General features: G+C 47.0%; 2 protein-coding genes across 3 annotated transcripts in view; one reads left to right on the top strand and one right to left on the bottom strand.

Moving 5' to 3' along the window:
* Positions 1-197: 197 nt before the first annotated feature.
* On the bottom strand, positions 198-6,931 carry ZFYVE19 (zinc finger FYVE-type containing 19). The gene is made up of 11 exons (XM_068549434.1): positions 6,701-6,931; positions 5,333-5,454; positions 5,110-5,163; positions 4,607-4,725; positions 4,365-4,510; positions 3,918-4,026; positions 1,895-2,104; positions 1,383-1,462; positions 973-1,071; positions 710-837; positions 198-627 (listed from the first exon to the last, which is right to left on the bottom strand). The coding sequence occupies exons 1-11, from the start codon at positions 6,752-6,754 to the stop codon at positions 549-551; spliced, it is 1,200 nt and encodes a 399-aa protein (XP_068405535.1). The 5' UTR covers positions 6,755-6,931; the 3' UTR covers positions 198-548.
* A 141-nt stretch (positions 6,932-7,072) lies between these two features.
* Positions 7,073-23,575, top strand: part of DNAJC17 (DnaJ heat shock protein family (Hsp40) member C17) — a 38,651-nt gene continuing 22,148 nt past the window's right edge. The window contains exon 1 of one of the 2 annotated variants that reach the window (XM_068549477.1): positions 7,073-7,206. In XM_068549477.1, coding sequence (XP_068405578.1) covers positions 7,129-7,206 — 78 coding nt within the window. In that variant the 5' untranslated portion in view covers positions 7,073-7,128. The remainder of the gene's footprint in view (positions 7,207-23,575) is intronic. The other variant, XM_068549487.1, reaches the window with a different exon arrangement.

Below are 23,575 nucleotides of genomic sequence, written 5' to 3'. Positions count from 1 at the left end.
AGTAGTATGAATATTCATGCCTACTGCATATGAGGCCACCAGGATGGGTGGGACTGTTCCTGCCTGCAGAAGCTTGCAGGATGGCTCAAGCTTTTTCCTCACTCTACAGGACTGGACTTACAGCCTACTCTGCTCTTGCCACCTCTCCAAGGCCCAGGCTCAGGGCCCACAGGGTTCTATAGATAAAAGATGCTGGGTCCAATGAATCAACATACTTTATTAAATGCTCTAAGTGCCAGTGGAGGGCCCTGGACCCTTGAGCAAGTTTCAAGGCTCCTCCTTGGATTCAGGCTGGTCTTTCCCCATCATGCCTCTCACTCCTAGTCCAGACTTCAGTGCTGGAGGCTCCAGACTTCTGCCTTCCCTCTGGCTCCTCCAGTCATTGTCTCCAATGGAGAAATCCTTCCTCCTTCCAGGGACGGAGGCTCAGGAAAGGGCGCATTCATAAGCAGTCTAGCCTGACATGTTCTCCCATCAGATGCCCTGGAGGGCGCTCCAGCTTGTGTGATTGCCTGTAGGATGGCCTTCCCGGGAGGACCAGGGTTCCCTCAGTGCTCTCGGCTTTTATGCTGGGGGTGGTAGGCAGATGTCTGGTGCTCTTTAAGTTCAAAGGCATCATGGCCTTCCCTGTGGGGCATCGATAGAGGTCAGGGATCACAGGCGGCCCCGCAACTCTCCCACCCCCAAAGAACATTCCACCTGCACCCACCGGAAGCAGCGGACACAGTAGAGGTCTCCGTCACAGCTAGCACAGCGCAGGGTGGCATCCTCATTGCAGATGCAGCACCAGGGGAGCTCCACTTCCTCAGCCTCAGGCCCGGCAGTCACGGCCTGGACCTTTGGAGACCAGGGAGGAATGGGGGACATAAGGTACCCAATGGGGTCTGGGAGGGTGGCTGGAGGAACAGTCGGCCAGGCAGGGAGGGAGGCTGTGGTGGCGGCCCGGGGGTCTGTGTCTGGGGTTTTCCTCACCTCAGGCTCTGCCCTGCAGGATTGGGCTTGGGGTTGGAGAGTTGGCTCTGCAGGGATGTTAAAGCCACTTGCCTCATCCAGGGCAGCTTCTTCAGTGAGCTGTGGACAGGGCGAAGAGGTACAGCTCCCCGCTCCAGGCAGCCCCGCCAACACACAGTATTTCTGTGCTCTGTGGCCTTAGCTCTCAACCCATCTTCCTTTATGTTGTCTGTGGCTGCCGATACCCCATCTCAAGGGCCCAGGGGCAGGTCTGTGTCACAGGGGCAGGGCGGCCCAGCTGGAACAGGAGCTGCACAGTGACTAGCCATCGAGCCCCAGCGTGGAGGCAGAGTGAATGGGGTCAGGTGGGTGGTGGGGCAGTGTGGCAGGGACAGGACAAGGGGTGGTCGGGTGGGTAAGGCGGGGCTGACCTGCTGAAGGACTCTCTGGATGGCTGTCTCCTCATCCTCTTCGTCATCACTGTCTGGAAGGCGGTAGTCCTGGAGGGTCACTTGAAGAGGGAGAGACGGGAGCAGGGGAAGAGGAGTGAGGTTGAGAGCTCACCTGAGTGGCTGTACTTCTGCCCCCAGGAGAGGTTTGGTTTCCAGTGGCACGTGTTCCAGAACTGAGCAACCTTTGCAGCCACTCTGATCAGACACTGCCCCACCATGCCAGGCTGGAGGGCATGAACAGAAAGCTCCGTACCTGAAGGGACCCAGGGTCCCCTGCCCCCTGATGGCTGTCACTTGTTCCTCATCCACTGCTTTGCCCCAGCACCTTCCTCGTGGTTCTGGGTGGAGCTCAATAGACCCCTGGGCACAGGGACCCCCAGCCCCTGACTCAGCCTGGCAGGGAGTACAGCCACTGTGCAGTTTGGCCTGAGGGTGAGAGTGGGGAGGACGGCCCAGTGGACATGAATGAGTGGCTGCTCCCCAGCCTCTACCTCTATCGGGATCCCGTCCCTGCAGCACGGCCAGGCGCTTGGCGAGGGCCAGGATCCGCTCCTGCCTTGTGTTCTCCTCCTGAAGCGCGACTGCTGCCTCAGCCAGCAGCCTCCTCTTCTCCTCCTCCAGGGACCAGGTGGCCTGTCCCTTGCAGCTGGTGCTCTGGGGCCCTGGGCCCCCCTGGTTGAGGTCGTTCTGGATAGAGGTGGCTGGAAAGAGTGATGCATTCAGGGAGGCAGACATTTCAGGATCTCTCATCAGAAACCACTGAGCCCGTTTCTCAAGGTTTTAAAAAAAACCACAGATTATCAGCTTTTTGTTCAACAATAGCTCCTGTGGTTTATATTACAAATAAAATTAGTATTTCCTCCATTATCCCAAATGTAAAAAACTAGTAATCTTAGACATTTCTTTTTCAATTATATCCATCCCCACCCACCTGATATTTTAACATGCTGCCCTTAGGGTGGGTGCCCCATGGTATGAGAATCACTGCCCAAAAGGAGCAGGATATGGGGAGGTCAAGGTCCAGCCAGGCTCTCTGCCTTACAGGCTGGAATCAGCATTTCCAGGGAGCAGCGCAGAGAGGACATGAGGGAAGCTGAGGTCTTGAACGTCACTAGGCAGGAAGAATTTTACCAGAGTGGGTGTGGCTCTGACATGGTCCCCTTTAGCTCAGAGTTTCAGAGTAAGATGTTTGAAGTCAGATAGCTTTGGGTTCAAGTCCCAGCTTTACTAATTAATAGCTGTGTGACCTTGGTCAAGTTCCTTAAGCTCACCAGGTCTCAGTTTCCTCATTTATCAAATACGGATAATAACAGTTATTATAGGATTACTGAGGATATTCAGTGAGATTGTATCTCTAAAGCAGGGTTTCTTAATCTTGGTTCTATTGACATTTTGGACAGGATACAGGCATACCTTGTTTTATTGAGCTTCAGTTTATTGTGCTTCGCAGATACTGCCTTTTTTTTTTACAAATTGAAGGTTTGTGGCAACCCTATGTTGTCAGATGATGGTTAGCAATTTTTAGCAATAAAATATTTTTAAATTAAGGTATGTACATTGTTTTTCTAAACATGCTATTGTACACTTAATAGACTACAGTATCGTGTACATAATTTTTACATGCACCAGGAAACCAAAAAATTTGTGACTCACTTTATTGCAGTGGTATTCAACTGAACCCACAATATCTCTGAGGCATGCCTGTAATTCTTTGTTGTGGGGTTGTCCTGTGTATGTACAATGTTTAGTAGCATCCTTAGCCTCTGCTCACTAGATGCCAGTGGTACCCTCTGACTTGTGACACCCAAAAAGTCTGCAGACATTGCCAAATGCGCCCTGGAGGGAAAATCATCCATGGTTGAGAACCACTGCTTTGAAGCTTTTGAACAGCAGTGTCCAAAAGAATTTTTTAAGATGATGGGATCATTCCATATCATGGTCTGTATTTGTGCTGTCCAAGATTGTAGCCATGAGCCACTTGTGGCTACTGAGCACTTGAAATGTGGCTGGTACCACTGAGGAACTGAATCTTAAATTTTATTTAATTTCAACTAAATGTAAATAGCCTCTTCCTCCTCCTTATCATCATCATCATCATTGTAGAGAACATTCACTAAGCATTTACTATGAGCCAGGCAGGGTCCTAAGCACTACTGGATTAGCTCATTTCCTCCTCATGACTTCCCTGTGAGGTCGGTTTTACCACACATTCCTCCATTTTACAGATGAGGAAAGTGAGACTTAGGTCAAGTAATGTGCCGAGGGTCACACAGCTAGTAAGTGGTAGAAAAGGGAATCACTGTCTGAGCCTAAAGCCCACACGCTTATCCACTAGGCTTACACTGGCTCCCACTGGAGTAAACACTCAATAAATGGTAGCCTTTGTAATGTTGACTATTCTCTGATTGATATTCACCTCCCAGAGCGTGGGCAGCAGAGCCTCTCCCACCTGGGGAAAGAGTCGGGGGGGGGGGGGGGGGGCAGGTCCCTGGGGGAGCCAGGTGGAGAAGATACCTGGGCTTCCTCGTTCCCAGCTCTCATCAATAGCCACCTCCGCTGCTAGCTCTGTCAGCAGATCCTGTGCCTGCTGGGCCTGGGTCCTGGTGTCTGGTGGCTGATGTGCCTGCTCAGAGGAGGGAACCTCAGTGGGGAGCAGCGTAGGCAGGAAGCCGCACCATAAGGCTCAGAACAGTTTAGGTCAGGGGTGGATGCTGAGGAGTTCCCAAAGCTCAGGGAAAGGGGACAATTCCAGAGCCCACGTAATCAAGTAGGTCTGGCAGTCCCCAGCGGGACTAAGGGGCCACTCTTTCCTGCCCCATCCAATCCTGCTGCCTGTCGCTGGTTCCTTGGTCTGGCAGCAGGCAGGAGGTACTCCTGCAAAGTATCTAAGCATACACGTATCTGGGCTTCTGCTGGGTCCTCGTCCCAGGACCTCCATCCCTCCAAAGCCACAGCACTCACCAGCTGGGGGGTCTGAGAAGGTGGAACTCTGCCCTGCAGTGCAGCAAGCCGTGCCTCCATCTCCTGGGTGGAAGGGATGGAACCCTGGGGTGCATCCCTCAGTGCAAGAAGCCTGGCTTCTATCTCCACCTGCGAGGGCACTGACTCTGCAATTGGCATAGAGAAGCCTTGTAAGAGCCAGAGGAATCCTAGTCCCATGAGCCCTGAATAGCGTCTTTTCCACCCTGTCTGCCCCCACTCACTGGGCTTGTTCTCCTGGCGGAGCCGTGCTAGGCGCTCAGCAATGACTTGGTCTTGCTGGGTCAGTCCATGGCTCTGGGGAGTGTTGGGCTTCTGCTTGGCTTCCAAGGCTGCCACACGCCTGGCAGGATATGAGACAGAGGCTCTTAAAGAATGCAGAAGGGAGGGGTGAAGGCACTCACTGTTTCCCATTCAAATCATTTCTAGGCAGCTAGGGAGGCCTCCAACAGACAATTTTCTGTGGCGCTTGCTCATGTCACCCTGCAGCCCAACCCAGCTGACCGACGGGAGAGTCCAGATGAGAGGGCGAGGTCTACCAAGAATCTTTTCTGGGGAAAGGACTGGTGAGCTGCTTTCTGAGCCCAAGAGGGCAGTCAGGAACCTGAGAGGTAGATATTTTCCTGATCCTGTGCTCATCTGATCTGTAGGCTGGGAAGAGACTCCTACCCTATGGCTCCCTTGTCCTTTCCCCATCCCCATTTGTCTCTGTCCCTTCAGCACTTACTTCTTATAGTTCTGAGGTGGTGACCACTTGGAGGCATTGGCAGGAGAAGATCCTCTATAGAGAAGAAATCTGGTGTCAGAAGTCACCTGCCATCTGCCTATCAGTGTCCCCCACCCCAAACACTTCCTGGGCTGACCTCTAGACATACAGCACAAGGCTGTGAGGCCTGGCCATCTGCCTGCTGCCATGCTTGGCTGAACCCTTGACCATATTAGCTTCTCACCTGGTCAGAACCTCATGGCACTGCTTGCAGACTTTCTGTTGGGTGTTTCCAGCCCGGGGAACCGCTGCACTGAAGCTAAGGCAGCCGGAACAGAAGGCCCGGCCACAGTTCTTACAGCCGTACTACAAGAAACATGAAGCAAGGGGTCTACCTCTCACCTGCCCCTGCAGGCTCCTCCCTGGGACTCTCTGAACACACACAGAGAGCAGACACTGGAGTTGTGACCAGCTGCTGGGAGGAGGATGAGGAGTGGGGCCCCTAAGGACTGGGGAGAGACAGGGGTGGAGGGTAAAGCGATTCCTCAGTCTCCAGTCTTCTATTCAAATCTCGTAAAGCTTCATGCAAAATTCCCATGCTTTCTACTCTGTCTTCAATTCCCTGACACTGGAGTGTGAAAGACAAATAGGCAAAGCCCCATGCTTCAGGTCACTGACTCTTCAAAAAGGAGAAACAGTGCAGAGCCCATGCCTTCTCTGCTCTAGCAGAGATGAAAGGAAGCTTGACTCAGGATGGGATGGTAACAGTAGCCTCCATTTATTAAGCATTTACTGTGTGCCAGGCACTAAACTCAGTACTTAACTTTCATCACCTGATTTAATCCTCGCAATTTATACACACTATCTTACTTAATCCTGATGACCACCATTATTATTCCTATTTTAAACGGGGTCAGAGAGGTTACATGACTTGCCCAAACCAAGGTCACCCCATGAATGACAGCAGAGCTCAAATTTGGATCCTGAGCACTTTGACTCCAAAACCCAGGTTTCTGAGTGCTACATGGATCTGCTTCCCTACCTGCTATTCATTCATCCTATCTGGTTCCTATCTCCTGGTCACAACTGAGGCTGACGAAGCCTGCAGTTTACCAGGGAAACTTGGCAGGTCTGGCCTGAGGACAAGTGAGACTTTGCCATGGTGCCCTGGGGCAGGAGAAAGGGCGGTAATCTAACTCAAGAAACCGGGGAAGGGCATGCTGCTTGCCGGTGACGGTTTCAGAGCAGAGAGAGTAAAGGGCATGGTGTGATGTAGAGTAGGCTGTGGAGGAGCAGGGCGGAGGGAAGGAAACAGCCGGATCCTACACTTGACAGACAGAAAAGCCTAGCTTTCCAAAAATGACAGGAGCCCAATTTACAGTTTATGGGGAACTCTCACCTCCAGCACCTCACTGGACCCTCACACCAACCCCGAAAGCGAGGGAGTGTTAGCCCCACTTTATAGAAATGCAAACTGAGGCTCAGTGACTTCATCAAAACCACACAGCTGGAGAGGGCCCGTAAAAACAAGCCTGCGGACTGCAAGTCCTGTGCATTTCCCTCTACTCCGCGTCCTCCCTAGCCCTCTAGCCCTCGGGGAGAGAACACTCGCCTCCTTCTTGAAGAGGGTGAACTTGACAGCGCAGCCGTAGCACCTACTCTCCATCCTGGTTGCCGGCGCGGCGCGGCAAGGTCGGCGGAGCTGAGCTCTTGCGGCTCATATCCAAGACCCCTTGCACCTTCACCCAGCCCCTCCGTTACTCTCCACGCCCACTCGCGCGGGCCAGCCAAGGCCTCCGACAGGAGAATCACTACAGTCACCCCAGCCCGAGAGCATCAGCGGCGGACGCGAGGGCTGCTGGGAGTCGTAGTTCATTCACTAGTGCCCGCTTCCCTCAGAGGCAGTCAAGCCTAGTTCAGATCACGACATTTCCCAGGGGGCTAAGCGCCTTCATCAGGCTTGGGGTCGATAGTCCCCGGGAATCCCCACACGCTTAGGCTCTTGGGAGTTGTAGTACTAATCCAGTCAGGGTTGGAACCATGGCGGTGGCCAAGGAGCTTTTACAGATGGACCTGTACGCGTTATTAGGTATCGAGGAGGAGGCGACGGACAAAGAGGTGAGAACTGGGGCGAGGAGGGCCGATCCCGAGCGACCTGGCGGGCTTTACCGTCTTGGCGCGCCCGAGGCTGGCACCACCAGCTTCCCACGTTCGGCCGGGCCCTGAGTGGGGAACGAGGGGCGGCCCGACGGCCTCAGGTGGGTTCCCAGACCTTTCCTGAATGGTCTGAGGGCCTCACGAGGAAGAGGGGGCACGAGACGAAGGCTCCTAGCGCGGGGAACTGTACTGTGCTCTCGTCGTGGCCCTTGTCTAGAAGAGGCCGCGGTTGAGCCTGTGAGACAACCCTAGCCTACTTCCTGCGCGTGCGCAGTGTCAGCCTCCGATTCCGCTTCTGTCTAAACTGTGGCTGGGCGAGCTTCATTGTCTCTCTCTTGCTGGCTGATTTAACTCTGCTTAGAGCCTAGGGCGGAAGAAAGGCCAGGTCTCAAGGCTCCTCCATTCCTTTTTCATACCCTCCGTGGCAGTGTGATATATGACTCTGCCATTTCTATTTTCTTTTTACATCCCAGCCCTTTGACTCTTTTCAAGTAGCAGATGCTCAGGTGTTGCCCTCTCACCATGTGCTAGTGGGCCAAAAGCAGGAGGATCAGAAGGATAAGGCAGATGACCTAGAGTTTCACAGGAAGGCGTTGATAAATGTGTCAGGGAGTGGGACACAGATCAAGCTGTAATTAAGATTTCTGTTACTTTCCCCTGGATTATGGTGGTAGCTGTAGCAGTGTAGGAAGGGGAGGCAGATAAGTCACCAGATGGAAATTAATGCCTGCAGATGCCCCTGTACCTCCAGGCTGCTCTGCTCATCGGCGGAGCTTGTGAGAAGAGGAAGCTCTGGGGCAGAAAAGCAGGGAGACCCATAGGGCCCTTGAGGAGAGATACTGTCAGCCTGTACAGAACTGTTCCCTGCAGCTGCAGCTGAAATCAGAAGTGGGCCATGGGGATGTATACACAGCACCAAAAGCATCTGTTACACCTATCTCATAAGTCTTAAATTTTCACTATTAATAATGCCTAACACCTATATAATACTATGTGCTGGACACTATTCTAAGTGTTCTACATTTGTAAATTGTTTAATTAGTACTTCGTTAATAGTGAGAAATTACTTTGGACACTTCACACCAGATCTAGCCAGTGTGTTGGAACCTCGAAGTTGAGAACTCCTGAGGAAGGCAATTACGAGCCACTGATGTATATATTAATCAGAGAAGTGACATAATCAGATTTTAAAGAAAATATTCAACATCAGTGTGCAGAAAGGACACAAGTAGGGGGTGGGTAGAGGAGCTGCCACTAGGGGGTCAGGTGGGGCTGTTGTCTAGGCAAGAGGCCAAGGTCTAAGCAGTGCAGTGAGGTTGGGATTCAGTTTTCACTCAGGTGAGATAAGGGATAGGTGAGAAGACTTTTTTTTTTAAGAATTTAAAAAATATTTATTTATTTATTTTATTTTTTTGGGCTGCGTTGGGTCTGGGTTGTGGCATGCGGGGTCTTCGTTGAGGTGTGTGGGATCTTTCGTTGAGGCGTGCGGGCTTTCTCTCTAGTTGTGGTGTGCGGGTTTTCTCTCTAGTTGTTGCGCGTGGGCTTTCTCTCTAGTTTTGGTGTGCGGGTTTTCTCTCTCTAGTCGTGGTGCGCGGGGTCCAGAGCGCATGGGCTCTGTAGCTGCAACTCGTTGAGGTGCGCGAGCTCAGTAGTCGTGATGCGCGGGCTTTGCTGCCCCGCGGCATATGGGATCTTAGTTTCCTGACCAGGGATCGAACCCGCGTCCCCTGCATTGGAAGGCGGATTTTTTATCACTGGACCACCAGGGAAGTCCCCTGGAGTCATTCTTGATACCTCCCTATCCTCTCACTCTTGCATATAGTCCATCACCAGGTCCTAATGAATTCACTTCTCAAATAATCTCCAAACCTGTTCATTAATCTCCGTCTCCACCACCACCGCTCCAGCCCAAACGCCCATCAACTTCCATCTGAATGATTAGAGTGGCCTGCCAACTCATTTCCCTGCTTCCAGTCTATTCTATTCCGCTCTGTTGCACTCCTCCAATCTGTTCTACTCACGGAAAATGGAATAATCTTGGTGCTCCTTTAAAACCCTATTGCACTTTTAATAAAACATGCAATAGAATTTCTTACCCCTTCTTACATGCTTTTCCCTCTGCCGAGAACGCTCTTCCTCCCCTTCTGTTAACCTGGGTTACTTTTACTTGGCCTTCAGAACTCAGCTTAAATGACATTTCCTCAGAGAGGCCTTGCCTATTGTTCTTTCAAAGCAGCCACTTCTCCTTTCCAGCACTTATATCAGTTTGCAAGTATATATTCATTTGTGTGATTATTTATCTCATGCCTTACTCCCCTCTGTACTCTTAGCTCTGAGGAGCAGGTCTGGTCCATTCACTTCTGTAGCAGCCCCTTCCTGGTGACTGGCACAGAGTAGGCTCTCAATAAATATTTGTTGAATGAAGGAAGTAGCAGCTAAGAGCCCACTGGAACAACTTGGCTTGAGAATCAGGAGATCTGGGGCCTCATTCAGAGCCTGACTTTCCTCAAATGTAAAATGGGGGAGTTGGGCAAACTATGACTTCAGGGGTCAAATGGCCCATGACCTGGTTTTTTAATGAGCCATGAGCTGAGAATGGTTTTTCATGTTAAAACGATTGTAAAAAAAACAACCACAACTCAACAACAAAAAACCGAATAACTCAAAAAAAAAACAAAGAAACCGAATAACTCAATTAAAAAATAGGCAAAGGACTTGAATAGACATTTCTCCAAAGAAGATATATAAATGACCAATAAATACATGAAAAGACACTCAGTACCACTGGTCATTAGATAAACGCAAATCAAAACCACAGTGAGATACCACTTCATACCCGTTAGGATGGCTATTAAAGAAAAACAAAAACAGAAAGTTACTAGTGTTGGTGAGGATGTGGAGAAATTAGAACCCTTGTACATTGCTTGTAGTGCAGCTGCTGTGGAAAACAGTATGACAATTCCTCAAAAAATTAAACATAGAATTACCATATGATCCAGCAATTTCACTTCTGGGTATATACCCAAAAAAAAATGAAAGCAGGGACTCAAACAGATACTTGTTTTTTTTATTTACTTTTGGCTGTGTTGGGTCTTCGTTGCTGCACGCAGGCTTTCTCTAGTTGTGGAGAGCGGGGGCTACTGCTCGCTGCGGTGTGTGGACTTCTCACCGTGGTGGCTTCTCTTGTTGCAGAGCACGGGCTGTAGGCACACAGGCTCAGTAGTTGTGGTTCGCGGGCTCCAGAGCGCAGGCTCAGTAGTTGTGGCACACGGGCTTAGTTGCTCTGCGGCATATGGGATCTTCCCGGACCAGGGATCAAACCTGTGTCCCCTGCATTGGCAGGTGGATTCTTAACCACTGCACCACCAGGGAAGTCCCTCAAACAGATATTTGTACACCCATGTTCATAGTGGCATAATTCACAATAGCCAAAAGGTGGGAGCAGCCAAAGTGGCCATCAACAAATGAATGGTTAAACAAAATGTGGTATATACATACAATGGAATATTATTCATCCTTGAAAAGGAAGGACATTCTGACACACGCTACAATATGGATGAAACTTGAGGGTGTGATGTTGAGTGAAATAAGCTAGTCACAAATGGACAAATATTATATGGTTCCTCTTGTACAAGATTCCTAAGAGTAGTCAGATTCACAGAGACAAAGTAGAATGGTAGTTTCCGGGGACAGGAGAGTGAGTGTGGAATGAGGAGTTAGTGTTTAAATGGTACAGAGTTTCAGCTTTACAAGATGAAAAAAGTTCTGGAGACTTACGGCAGTAATGGTTGCACAATATGAATGTACTTAATGTCATAGAACTATACACTTAAAAACGGTTAAAGTGGTAACTTTTACGTTAATATATATTTTATTTTATATATGTTTTACAATAAAAACAACCAACCAAAACAGAATAAAAACAAAGAAGAACATATGTCATGGGAATTTAGAGAGTCAGCAAGTCCCAAAGGTAGACGTTTTTGTTCCCCATCCAGCCCTAAGGGAGACAGGTGGGGCAAGGTATCATTTTCTTGTAGGAAAGCTTTGAGTTGAGGACCCAGGTTTGGTGTGGAAGTGCTCCTGGGGAGAGGATAACGCCCCAGGAATCCAATCTCCTCCTAGAATCTCAGGCAGTAAGCCCCAGATTCTTATGTGTTAATGCACATGTGCCTGTGTGCGTGTATGTGCGCACACACACAGGACAGGGCCGGGCCCTAGAGCCTGCCAAGATGAAGAGTAGGTCATGGATTAATGCCACTTGCAAACCTTGAAGAGATTCTGAATTAATCTCAGGGATTATTTAGGTGACTGCAATGGCCTTCTAATCCTTTCCCTAGTTCTGTTCTTGCCCCCTTGAGCCTCTTCGCACAGCAGCCAGAGTGAGCCTTTAGATGGTAAATCAGATGGTGTTACCTCTGCTCCCAGCTCCCCAGGGGCTTCTCATCAGTCTTAGAATGAAGGCTGAAGGCCCTCCCTGGCCCTTGGGGCCCTCAATGCCTCTCTTGCATGTTCCCTATCACTCTTCCCTTGCTCACCGGGCTCCAGCCACATCAGTCCTATAATTTTTTTTTTAATTGTGGTGAAATATACGTAACATAAAATTTTCCATTTAAACCTTTTTTTTTTAGTGTACAATTCAGTGGCATTAAGTACATTTACATTGATATGCAGCCATCACCACTATCCATCTCTAGAACTTTTCCATCATCCCAAACTGAAGTTCCATACCTTTAAACGTTAACTCCCTATTCTCTTCTCCCCTCAGCCCCTGGTAACTACTATTTTACTTTCTTTCTCTATGAACTTGACTATTTTATGTACCTCATATAAATGAACATGCAAATATATAATATTTGTTTTTTTTATATCTGGCTTATTTCACTTAATGTAATGTTTTCAGGTTTCATCCATTTTGTTGAATGGATCAGAATTTCCTTCCTTTTTAAGGCTGAATAATATTCCACCATATGTATGTACACATTCTGTTTATCCACTCATCTTTTGATGGACATTTGGGTTGTTTCCACCTTTTAGTTGTTATGAATGGTATTATTAGGAACATGAGTGTATGAATATCTGTTCAAGTCCTGCTTTCAGTTCTTTTGGGTATATATCCCACAGTGTAATTGCTGGATCATATGTAATTCTACGTTTAATGTTTTGAGGAACTGCCATACTGCCTTCCACAGCAGCTGTACCATGGCACATTTCTACAAGAAATGCTCAGTCGTTCTAATTTCTCCACATTCTTCCCACCACTTATTTTCGGTGTTTTGGATAATACATCCTAATGGATATGAAAGAGGCCTCCAGTGATATTTTTTCAAACTCACCTAACACATTCCTGCTTCAGGGCCTTTACATTTGCTAGTGCTTCTGTTTAGAACGTCTCTTTCCTGGTAGTTGTATATCTCACTCCCACACCTTATTCAGATTTCCATTCACATATCACCCCCTACCCTCTCAAAGGCTTTCAGAAGTCATACATCTAATTACTACACATTGTATTACATGCCCATTTGCTTACCATTGGTCTCCCCCATTAGAATGTAAAAGAGCCAGGAAGGAAGAGACTTACTCTTTTTTGTTTACTGCTATGTCTCTAGCACCTAGAACAGTGCCTGGCCCTTGATAGGTGTTCAATCAATCCTTGTTGAATGATTGAATATGTATTATTACTTTCTTATGCAGTAATACTTTGCAGCAAAGTGAAATTGCTAGGCCAATCAAATATATTTACCAAAAGTAAATGTATTTAAAAGCTTTTTCAAAATTGTCTTTCAGAAAAGTGGTGCCATCTTATACTCCCACTGGGTAGGCAGGAGATCGCCCCATCTCTCAGCTGGCAGCTCCCATCCTGGCTCTCGAAAACAGCATGCTGTGTGCCCAGTGCCTTACACACACACACACACAGAGCAGGTCCCCCACGCTTCATTAAATCAAACTTTACAATGTTCTCCCTGCCTCTTTTGGTTTTCTTTCCCTTTCTTCATCTGTGTTTTCGAGGAGGGTAGAAACATTTCCCACAAACACCATTCGATTCCACAAACTTTTAAGTGCCTACCTACTGTGTGCCTGTCTCAGAGCCTGCTGCTAGGGATACAGATGTGAAGAGAGCAGTTCCTGGAGGGTCACCCCATCGTGTCTGTTTCCAGCCTTTCTGTCTCTTGCTTTTGTGGTCCATCATTTTGAAATGCAGAGGTCAAAGTTGATAATTCTAGAAGGTGATGCTTTCTAATCAGATGGTGATTTCCTAGAGAGTGTAACTCATATGCAGAAAATGATAGCTTTTATAACTAATCTTAACAAGTAAGGCCAAGAGTTGTTGTTTGTTACATCTACCGTGTGTTGAGAATGGATGGAAATCATAATACAGAGCCTTGAGCAATGTTGGGAATTCTAAATGTGCCTTTATAATCATCTTTGTACTTATCACCAGTGACAGTTAAGAAAGTGGATTTTAGAGGCAGACTGCCTGGATATTGGCTCCATGACTTACCTAGTTTGTGACCTTGAGCAAATATTTAACCTCTGTGTGCCTTGGCTTCCATGTCTGCGAAATGGGAATGGTGGCAGTCCCTCTTCTCTGGCGTTGTTATGAGGCTCAATCCAGGCAAAGCACTTGGCAAGGCACTTGGCACAGACTCACTACAAGTTCCCTCATGCTGTTATCATTGTTGCTCCACCTTCCTTACACTGTAAGTGCTAATGTCCAATGCACATCTCCCAAACTCATGTCTAAGTTTGCCCTCCACTTCTCACACCTTCTCACTCATTCCAGTCCTGATGGACCAGTGCTGATTCACCTCACACTACACCAGTGATTCTCGACCAAGGCAGTGGTCAGGGTAGAAAGGAGGTAGGGCATCAGGTAGAGCAAAATTGAGGATCAGCAGAGTTCACTATTCAGTTCAAATCTACAAATGAATGGAGTATGTCACCATGGACAAGGGACTGTGTAGGCGTGGTGGGACTTCAGAGCTGAAGAAGACATCACTTCTGCTTTCTGAGAGCTCACACAATATAGTAAACAATGAATTTTGAGGTAGAGTGAAAGAGGTGGAATAAAAGTATATAAGGAAAATGCTGTTGGAATAAAGAGGAAGACAAGATTCATATGATTGGCAGGATCATGGAAGACTTCCCCTGAGGAGGTGTTTTTGTGCAAGACCTTGAGAGGAGAAAAGAATATGTCACAGCAGGGTTAAAAGGGATCATCATGATCATTTACTCTCTTCATTTTATAGACAGGAGGATGGAGGTCCAAAGAGGCTATGGAACTTGCTGAGATCACCCAGTGAGTGAGTGTTGGGTCAGACTGGAGCCCCAGTTTAATATTCCTTCCACTGCTCTGCAGTTGACACGTGAATTTCTCTCCTGTCTATAGCAGCCTTGCCTTTCATTTGAAGCCCTTTGAAGGGTACATAACTCACTGTATCTTGGCAGGTGTTATTTGGCGAAGCTTGAAAATGCATTTTGATCAACTGTTTGAAGACTAAAGTTTTAAATGTATTTACCAGGAAAACTACCATGGAAACTTAATATTGACCTTTTCAGTTTATATTTTATTATTGCTTTAAGGAAAAGGCTGTTTTACCTGTTTGCTAGCTAATACCTTTATTTATTTATTTATTTATTTATTTTTTAAAGGGAACTTTATTTTTATTTATTTATTTTATTTATTTTTGGCTGCGTTGGGTCTCTGTTGCTGTGCGGGCTTTCTTTAGTTGCGGCGAGCAGGGGCTACTCTTTGTTGCGGTGCGTGGGCTTCTCACTGAGGTGGCTTCTCTTGTGGCGGAGCATGGGCTCTACGCATGTGGGCTTCAGTAGTTGTGGCTCGCGGGCTCTAGAGCGTAGGCGAGGTAGTTGTGGTGCACGGGCTTAATTGCTGCGCGGCCTGTGGGATCTTCCCGGATCAGGGCTCGAACCCGTGTCCCCTGCATTGGCAGGAGGATTCTTAACCACTGTGCCACCAGGGAAGCCCTAATACCTTTATTTAAATCACTTATTTCTGTTATACCCTAAAATGTGATACATTGACATTGTGTCTTACAGATTTAAAAGGAATAAGTTTGTTTGTTTTTTTTTTTGGAATAAGTTTTTGAGGACAGAGAAGGACTTGAAGGAATGGCATGAAGGGGTAGAAGTCAAAGTGCCTGGCATGACAAGGAATGGGACATTGCCTAGGGTCTGTTGAGGGTGTGGCAGGAGTTGAATCTGAAAAATGTGGTGTCTCTGGGCCTCTAGGCCCTAGGGTGGTTGGACTTGATTCTGTGGGCATCTGGGGGCCATTTCTGGATTTGAGGTGAGCCTGACTCAGTCCACTGTCTCCAATGGGAGCCTTTCTCAAAGCCTCTTACCTCCAGACCAGGCACTGAGGCCTCAGGGTTGGGCAGTGAGCCTGGTTTCACTTGACAGCTGTCGTTCATTCACCAAGGGCCTGACCAGCACTGGGTGGGACCAGGAGCCAGGCCTCCAAGTCCTCTCTGTATCTCTCTGATGGTTAACTCATTCCTGGGTTTGTCTGTCTGGCTGAAACTCTGAATTTTTGAAGTTACTTGGCTGCCTGTTAAGTCAAAAGGAATGATTCATTTGTGTTTGTAAGCTGTAAGCTATTCATTAGCATTCAAGATAATACCTCACATTTACATGACACCAAAGTGCTTTCACATAAATTATCTCATTTGATGTGATCTTCAAAACAAGCCTGTGAGGACTTCCCTGGTGGCACAGTGGTTAAGAATCCGCCTACCAATGCAGGGCACATGGGTTCGAGCCCTGGTCCGGGAAGATCCCACATGCCACGGAGCACCTAAGCCTGTGCACCACAACTACTGAGCCTGTGCTCTAGAGCCTGCGAGCCACAACTACTGAGCCCACGTGCCGCAACTACTGAAGCCCACGCGCCTAGAGCCTGTGCTCCGCAACAAGAGAAGCCACCACAATGAGAAGCCCGCGCACCGCAACAAAGAGTAGCCCCAGCTCACCACAGCTAGAGAAAGCCCACGTGCAGCAACAAAAGACCCATCCCAGCCAAATATAAATAAATAAAAAAAAAATTTTTTTTAAAAAAAGAATACATAAGAATCTATAACTTAAAAAAAAAAAACAAAAAAACAAGAGTGTGGGGCTTCCCTGGTGGCACAGTGGTTAAGAATCCGCCTGCCAATGCAGGGGACACGGGCACGGGTTCCAGCCCTGGTCCAGGAAGATCCCACATGCTGTGGAGCAGCTAAGCCCGTGCGCCACAACTACTGAGCCTGCACTCTAGAGCCTGTGAGCCACAACTGCTGACCCCGTGTGCCAAAACTACTGAAGCCCATGTGCCTAGAGCCCGTGCTCCGCAACAAGAGAAGTCACCCCAATGAGAAGCCCACGCACCGCAACAAAGAGTAGCCCCCGCTCGCCGCAACTAGAGAAAGCCTGCGCGCAGCAACGAAGACCCAACGCAGCCAAAAATAAATAAATAAATTTTTAAAAAAACAAGTGTGAGGTACGCAAGGACTATTAGCTCCAATTTATAGATGAGAAGACTGACACTGACAGAGTTTGATTTGCCCAGCATAAGGTGGCTAGTAAATGCAGAGCGCCTGCCCAAACCTGCATTTTCTACTCCTATTTCAGAGCTGTTTTCCATGACCCACACCTCAGGAGCAATTAGGGTAACAAGAGATGGGTCTGCGGGCCCCAGAAAGCCGTGTGTTCCCATCTGTGACACAGATAGAGATTTGACTCTGTGAGTAAAGCTGCACGACCTGGGTGAGCTCGAAGGGTATTAAGCCGACCTGGACAACTTGAGGAAGTATGTTAAAATTTGTGTTAAAACTACCACAGTGGAGTTTTCATTTCAGCTAAGGTAGAATTCAAAATATTCTCCATTTGCATAGCTGCTTTCCCTATTTTTGCTGTTCCTGAATACTGTTAGTTGGTTATTATTATTTTTCTTTAAATTGACTCACTTCTTTTTACTAATATAATTTGTTTATAAAGGAAACCAGTGTGTTAAGGGGAAAAAAGAATGAGATGTAGGGAGTACCAGGGCCCAGAGAGAAAGAGTTCTGCACCTGGGCAGAGGAGAGTGGCTTTGGGGGTAGGGACCCAGGTCTCCAGGGGTTAAGAGTGACAGCAGGCTGTGGGGAGAGGTGAGGGGCCGCCAGACCCAGGGTATCTGACAGATCTGAGGGGTGGGAATCTCCAACCTGATAGAAGAATGCAGGTGAGGATTTTGGAGTCTGAGCATGATGTAAGCCTGCTTAGGGTAAGGGTGGGAGGGAGAGGCGGGGCCTGAGAGAAGTGGGCATGGGAGGAGGAGGAGGAGGAGGAGGGCTGTAGACTGTGCTCCTGGTGGATAGCTGGTTTGGGGAAGTGGGCTGAGAAGGAGGGCAGGGAAGGGGTTGAGGCCCAGGAAGGGATACTGGGGGTGCTAAAGGGGGACCCAGAGGTGAGAGCCCGAGGGGTGCGAGGACCAGAAGAGTGACCTCAGGGATGGGCTGGGGATCCAGATCCTTTAGGGTGCATAGGGGCAACATATGGGGAGAAGCAGCCCAGGCCCTGTGCATGGTCTCAGTTGGTTCAGGCTGCACAGGTCACTGTCCTGAGTCTGGACTGTGGGCCGTGGTTAGCAGACTACAAGAGATGTTGGTGTGAGGTCTGGGTGTCCCCAGCATCTCGTTACCACCAGCAGGCCCACGTTTTGGGAATGTTGATCTAAGGGTGCTGGTCTGAGGGGTGGCTGGTACCCTGCTTGCTCAGAGCCTTTGGAGCAGTCCGGTTTCCGCAGGAATTTGGGAATTTCTATGTAGTGCTGTTGGCAGTGTGGACCACAGGCTGTAAGGAATGAAAGTTGCCAATCTTTTAGGCAGAGGGGACTTCCAGGTAAGTGCCTAGAGCTCTGTGGTTTACTTCCTGCCTATGACATCAGGCAGTCACATAACCTCTGGTGTTGTGGCTAGTACAGGGTTGGGGAACTGTCTGCCTCCCCCAGGTTTAGGGAGGAATTACTACCCAGGCCTAGATTACTGACTGTTCCCATTCCTGGAACTGGGCCTGTAATGGCTTCGTAGCTGATTCACTGGCATGGTTTGTTCATTCAGTACCTGTTGTCGCATAGAGTGACCTCCCTGTGTGTCCTGTGTATCTGAGTCTGACCTACGAGTCTGGCTTTTGAGAACTGGGCTTAATTACTTGTACTGCTTACCTGGCTCCAAGTTTGATTATAAGAAAAGATAGCAGCCTTTTAAAAAATAATGATCTCTTCTTTGTAGGGCACCTTTCTTTTAAGTTTAATGATGGCTATTTTATATTTATTGGACCCCTTAGTGCTTGGCTTTTTTGTGTCAGTCAGGAGTTCATTCCTTATAAGAGGTGAAACTGGAGGCAGGTGGATTGTCAGAGGCCCTGCTGTGTGCCTGGCGCCAAGCCCAGTGGAGATGGCGGGAGACCCAGCTCCGGGGTCCTTTCCCTGCTCTGGGCTCAGGTTGCTGTGAGTGGCCAAACCAGTTATGGAGCCCCGGGAAGGGCTGGGTGGGTGGCTGCTAATTCATGACTCATTATTCCCCTCTGTGATGTGGGCTCTGGGGGGATAACATTTAGTTCCCACTACGGTTCTCTTATCAGTCTGCTATAGTGATTTCTTTCCTTTTCCAGGCTTAGTTTCTCAAAAGGAAGTGTTAGCAGGTAGAATGGGAAATTATGAAATAGTGTGGGAAGGTCTCCTAGGGTTGGGACAGCACCCACTTCCTTCTGCTCTTCAGTAGGCCTGAAGTAATTGACATAGTTGAGGCTTCCTAATTGTGTTTGGTTGAGAACAAATGGACGTTTGCCCCTTTCATTCAATAGATATTTACTGTGTGCCTACTGAGTACCAGGTGCTGTCCAGTGCACAGTTCTGGCCCCTGGGGATAGGCAAAACTCCCTGCCCCCTAAAGCACATTCCCTTTATTCACAAGAACCCCCATAATTTCCTGTACCTGTATGCTCTCATTTGAGGCACAATCATAACCAGTTTATCTGTTTTTCCAGACCATACCAGAAAAGAAACAGCAGATTATAAGCACTTCCAGAGACATGCTGGCATCTGGCACAGTGTAGTAGAGGCTGACTGGGGAGGAGATAGAGAAACTATAAAAAGAGTAGAATTTAAGATCATTACCACCTAAGGAAGCATAGGGAAAGCCTGACTCTGCCCTCAGTAACATCTGAACATGTTGTACTGTTCAGTAGTTTCTGTTCTGAATGATGATCCTGAGATATGGAAGACAGATTAAATTCAAGTAGTGTCCTACGATGGGGAAAGGGAGTAATATTTTAGAAAGACATCAGGAGGAAGACCACACTTCTGCAAATTGGAGTTTAAAGTCCTTGTGGAGCTTATGTTCATCTGAGATCTCTGTCATTCTGGGGCTGAGCCTTGGAGACAGCCTGGTCCTCTGAAAAACCATGGCCTGGGCAGGGGCCATTGGGTGAGAAGCCCCTCAACTGTCACCTAGCTCTTTTCTGTGAAGTCTCAGGAAATGCAAATGAATGTTTCCAAGTGCTAGGGAAACCTGGGGATTTAGGAGAAACCTATAGGTAAAGAAGGAAAACTGCAAGTGTTAAGACAATTCAGTAGCTTTTGGCACCTTCCAGTGGCTGCTTCAACCTTGCCTAGGTGTCCCAGCACTTGCAGACTCGGTTTCATAGAGGAGCTGCCAACCCCAATGCCTGGGATTAGATGGTCCTGTCTTTCTCTCACATCATTACATGTAGGGTCCTTCTATTTCTTTGTTCTTCTGAAAGTTCCTCTTCCTTCCCAACTTATCATAGTTAAGAAAAATATTGTTGCATCTTTTTGCCCTGAATCCAGCCTCTTGAGCTGCTAATAAGGTAGAATATTTCGTAATAAACAATATTGACACGGAAGCTTTTCAGAGGCCTGCTGTAGGAGAGTTGTGTTTACATGATGAGAAATTCTTCAGGCACCAGTCACTCCAGGAGGGCTGGGCAAAGCTGGGCGTCCTATTTGTAACCCAAAACACCAAACTCCAGGCCAACCGGTTCAAAGTCAGAACTGGCCTTCGAGGCTAAAACCCAGCAGTGGGCCTTGCCCAGGGCAGGCTTAGCAGCTAACCATAGTAATAACTAGTTAATCAGGACAGACACACTTGGCCAGCATTCTTAGGCCAGCTGGGTTTTGGTTCATGGCCACTCTGGAAGATCTCAGGCTACCTACCCGTACCCCCTACACTTTGAATGAGAGTAGTTCAGAGCCCCTGGGGGCTAACCAAGGATAGAATTTTAGAACTTCCCCCAGCAGACCTGAAACCAGCCTTGTACACCTCAAGAATTCATACTGGACTCACCTGGGCCCATTGTGGACCCATGTCCATCCCTGGAGTTCCTGTCAGGGTGGCATTGTCCTGGGCTGGTGTCACAATTTACCTCCCTCCCAGGAGTGGATAAATAAGAGGTTTGGACCTTATATTGAGTGCCTGGTTTTTGTTAGGTACTTCACATGGGTTATTTTCTTTAATCCTCACAGCAGCCCTATGCGTAGGGGATACTTCCCACACTTTGTAGTTGAAGAACCTAAGGCTGAGTGAGATCCAGTAATTTGCCCAAGGTCACGCTAGTAGTATGCGGAAGATTCAAAATTTGAAAACACATGTTAGATTCCAGAGCCTTCTTTCTTTCAGTGAACCATGCTACTTCCTAGCTTAGAATAGTTGAAAGAAGCTCAGCATCCCTGGTTTTTTGCTTTTTGTTTTTAATTTTTAAAAATAAATTTATTTATTATTTATTTTTTGGCTGTGTTGGGTCTTTGTTGCTGCACACGGGCTTTCTCTAGTTGCGGCGAGCGGGGGCTACTCTTCGTTACGGTGTGCGAGCTCCTCATTGCTGTGGCTTCTCTTGTTGCGGAGCATGGGCTCTAGGCGCTGGGGCTTCAGTAGTTGTGGCACGTGGGCTTCAGTAGTTGTGGCTCATGGGCGCTAGAGCACAGGCTCAGTAGTTGTGGCGCACGAGCTTAATTGCTGCACGGCATGTGGCATCTTCCCAGACCAGGGCTCGAACCCATGTCCCCTGCATTGGCACGCGTATTCTTAACCACTGTGCCACCAGGGAAGTCCCCTGTTTTTCTAGATATAATTGACATATAACATATTAGTTTCAGGTATACAACATAATGATTTGATATGTTTGATGTATATATTGTGAAATGATCACCACAATAAGTCTAAGTAAATTACACCCATCACTGTACATAGTTAAAATCTGTTTTTTCTTGTGATAAGAACTTTTAAGATCTACTCTCTTAGTAACTTTCAAATAAACAGTACAGTATTAACTGTAGTTGCCATGCTGTACATTACGTCCCCATGGCTTATTTATTTTATAACTGGGAGTTTGTACATTTTGACATTTTGCTCCCCCCACCCTCCGCCAGCTACCTGCCTCTAGCAACCACCAATCTGTTTTCTGTATCTATGAATTGTTTCTTGTTTGTTTGTTTTTTAGAGTCCACATGTAAATGAGATCATATGATATTTGTCTTCCTCTGTCTGATTCATTTCACTCAGCATAATGCCCTCAATGTCCATCCATATTGTCACTAATGGAAAGATTTCCTTTTTTATGGCTGAATGAGTATATCTATCTATCTGTGTGTATACGTGTGTGTGTGTATGTATATGTATAATCTCACATCTTCTTTATCCATTCATCCATCAGTAGACACTTAGGTTGTTTCCATGTCTTAGCTACTGCAAATAATGCTGCATTGAACATGGGGGTGCATTATATTTTCAAGTTAGTATTTTCATTTCTTTTGGATAAATACCCAGAAGTGGAATTGCTGGATCATTTGGTAGTTCTATTTTTTATTTTTAAATATTTATTTATTTATCTAGGCCATGCCGTGCAGCTTGTGGGATCTTAGTTCCGTGACCAGGGATCCATCCAGGCCGTTGGCAGTGAAGGTGCAGAGTTCTAACCACTGGACTGTCAGGGAATTCCCAGTAGTTCTATTTTTAATTTTTTGAGGAACCTCTATACAGTTTTTCATAGTGGCTGCACTGATAATGTACGTGAGTTCCCTGTTCTCCACATCCTCACCAACACTTATTCTTGTCTTTTTGATAATAGCTATTCTAACAGGTGTAAGGTAGTACCTTGTGGTTTTGATTTGCATTTGCCTGATGGATAGTGATGTTGAGCACCTTTTCATGTACCTGTTGGCCATCTGTATATCTTCTTTGGAAAAATGTCTATTCAGATCCTCTGCCCATTTATTAATCAGATTGGGTTTTTTGTTGTTTGTTTGTTTGTAGGTTGTTTTTTGTTTTGGGGTTTTTTTGTTTGTTTGTTTGCTATTGAATTGTATGAATTCTTTATATATTTTGGATGTTAACCCCTTATCAGATATATGATTTGAAAATATTTTCTCCCATTCCGTAGTTTGCCTTTTCATTTTGTTGATGGTTTCCTTTGCTGTGCAGAAGCTTTTTAGTTTGATGTTGTCCCACTTGTTTATTTTTTGCTTTTGTTGCTTTTGCTTTTGCTCTCAAATCCAAAAAAAAATCATTGCCAGGACCAACGTTAAGGAGCTTACTCCCTATGTTTCCTTTTTGGAATTTTATAATTTCAGGTCTTACATTCAAGTCTTTAATCCATTTTGAGTCAATTTTTGTGTATGGTGTAAGATAGCGATCCAGTTTCATTCTTTTGCATGTGGCAAAATGCAAAATGGGGAATGCAGTTTCCCCAACACCATTTTTTATTTTTTAAAATTTTATTGGGGAAAATTTTTTTATTGGAGTATAGCTGATTTACAATGTTGTGTTAGTTTCAGGTGTACAGCAAAGTGATTCAGTTATACATATACATATATTCATTCTTTTTCAGATTCTTTACCCATATAGGTTATTACAGAATATTGAGTAGAGTTCCCTGTGCTATACAGTAGGTCCTTGTTGGTTATCTATTTTATATACAGCAGTGTGTGTATGTTAATCCCAAGCTCCTAATTTATCCCTCCCCTCCCCGCAACACCATTTATTGAAGAGACTGTTCTTTTCCCATTGCATGTTCTTGGCTTCTTTGTCCTTTCCCCATTACATAGTCTTGGCTCCTTTGTTGTAAATTAATTGACCGTATATGTGTGGGTTTATTTCTGGGCTATTCTGTTCCATTGATCAAGGTGTCTGTTTCTATGCCAATACCATACAGTTTTGATTACTGTAACTTTGTAAATAGTTTGAAATCAGGACATGTGATGCCTCTAGCTTTGTTCTTCTTTCTCAAGATTGCTTTGCCTATTTGGGGTCTTTTGTGGGTCCATACAAATTTTAGG

Source organism: Eschrichtius robustus, chromosome 1 (assembly GCF_028021215.1).
Source record: "Eschrichtius robustus isolate mEscRob2 chromosome 1, mEscRob2.pri, whole genome shotgun sequence".
Lineage (NCBI taxonomy): Eukaryota > Metazoa > Chordata > Mammalia > Artiodactyla > Eschrichtiidae > Eschrichtius > Eschrichtius robustus.
This window is presented reverse-complemented; position numbering and strand designations above follow the sequence as displayed.

Coding starts and splice junctions, on each gene's coding strand:
- ZFYVE19 (XM_068549434.1), bottom strand. CDS start 6,754: ATGGAGAGTAGGTGCTACGGCTGCGCTGTCAAGTTCACCCTCTTCAAG. Junction 1,463..1,894: donor GGGACGGGATCCCGATAGAG/GTAGAGGCTGGG, acceptor TCCCTCTTCAAG/TGACCCTCCAGGACTACCGC. Junction 628..709: donor TACTGTGTCCGCTGCTTCCG/GTGGGTGCAGGT, acceptor GATGCCCCACAG/GGAAGGCCATGATGCCTTTG.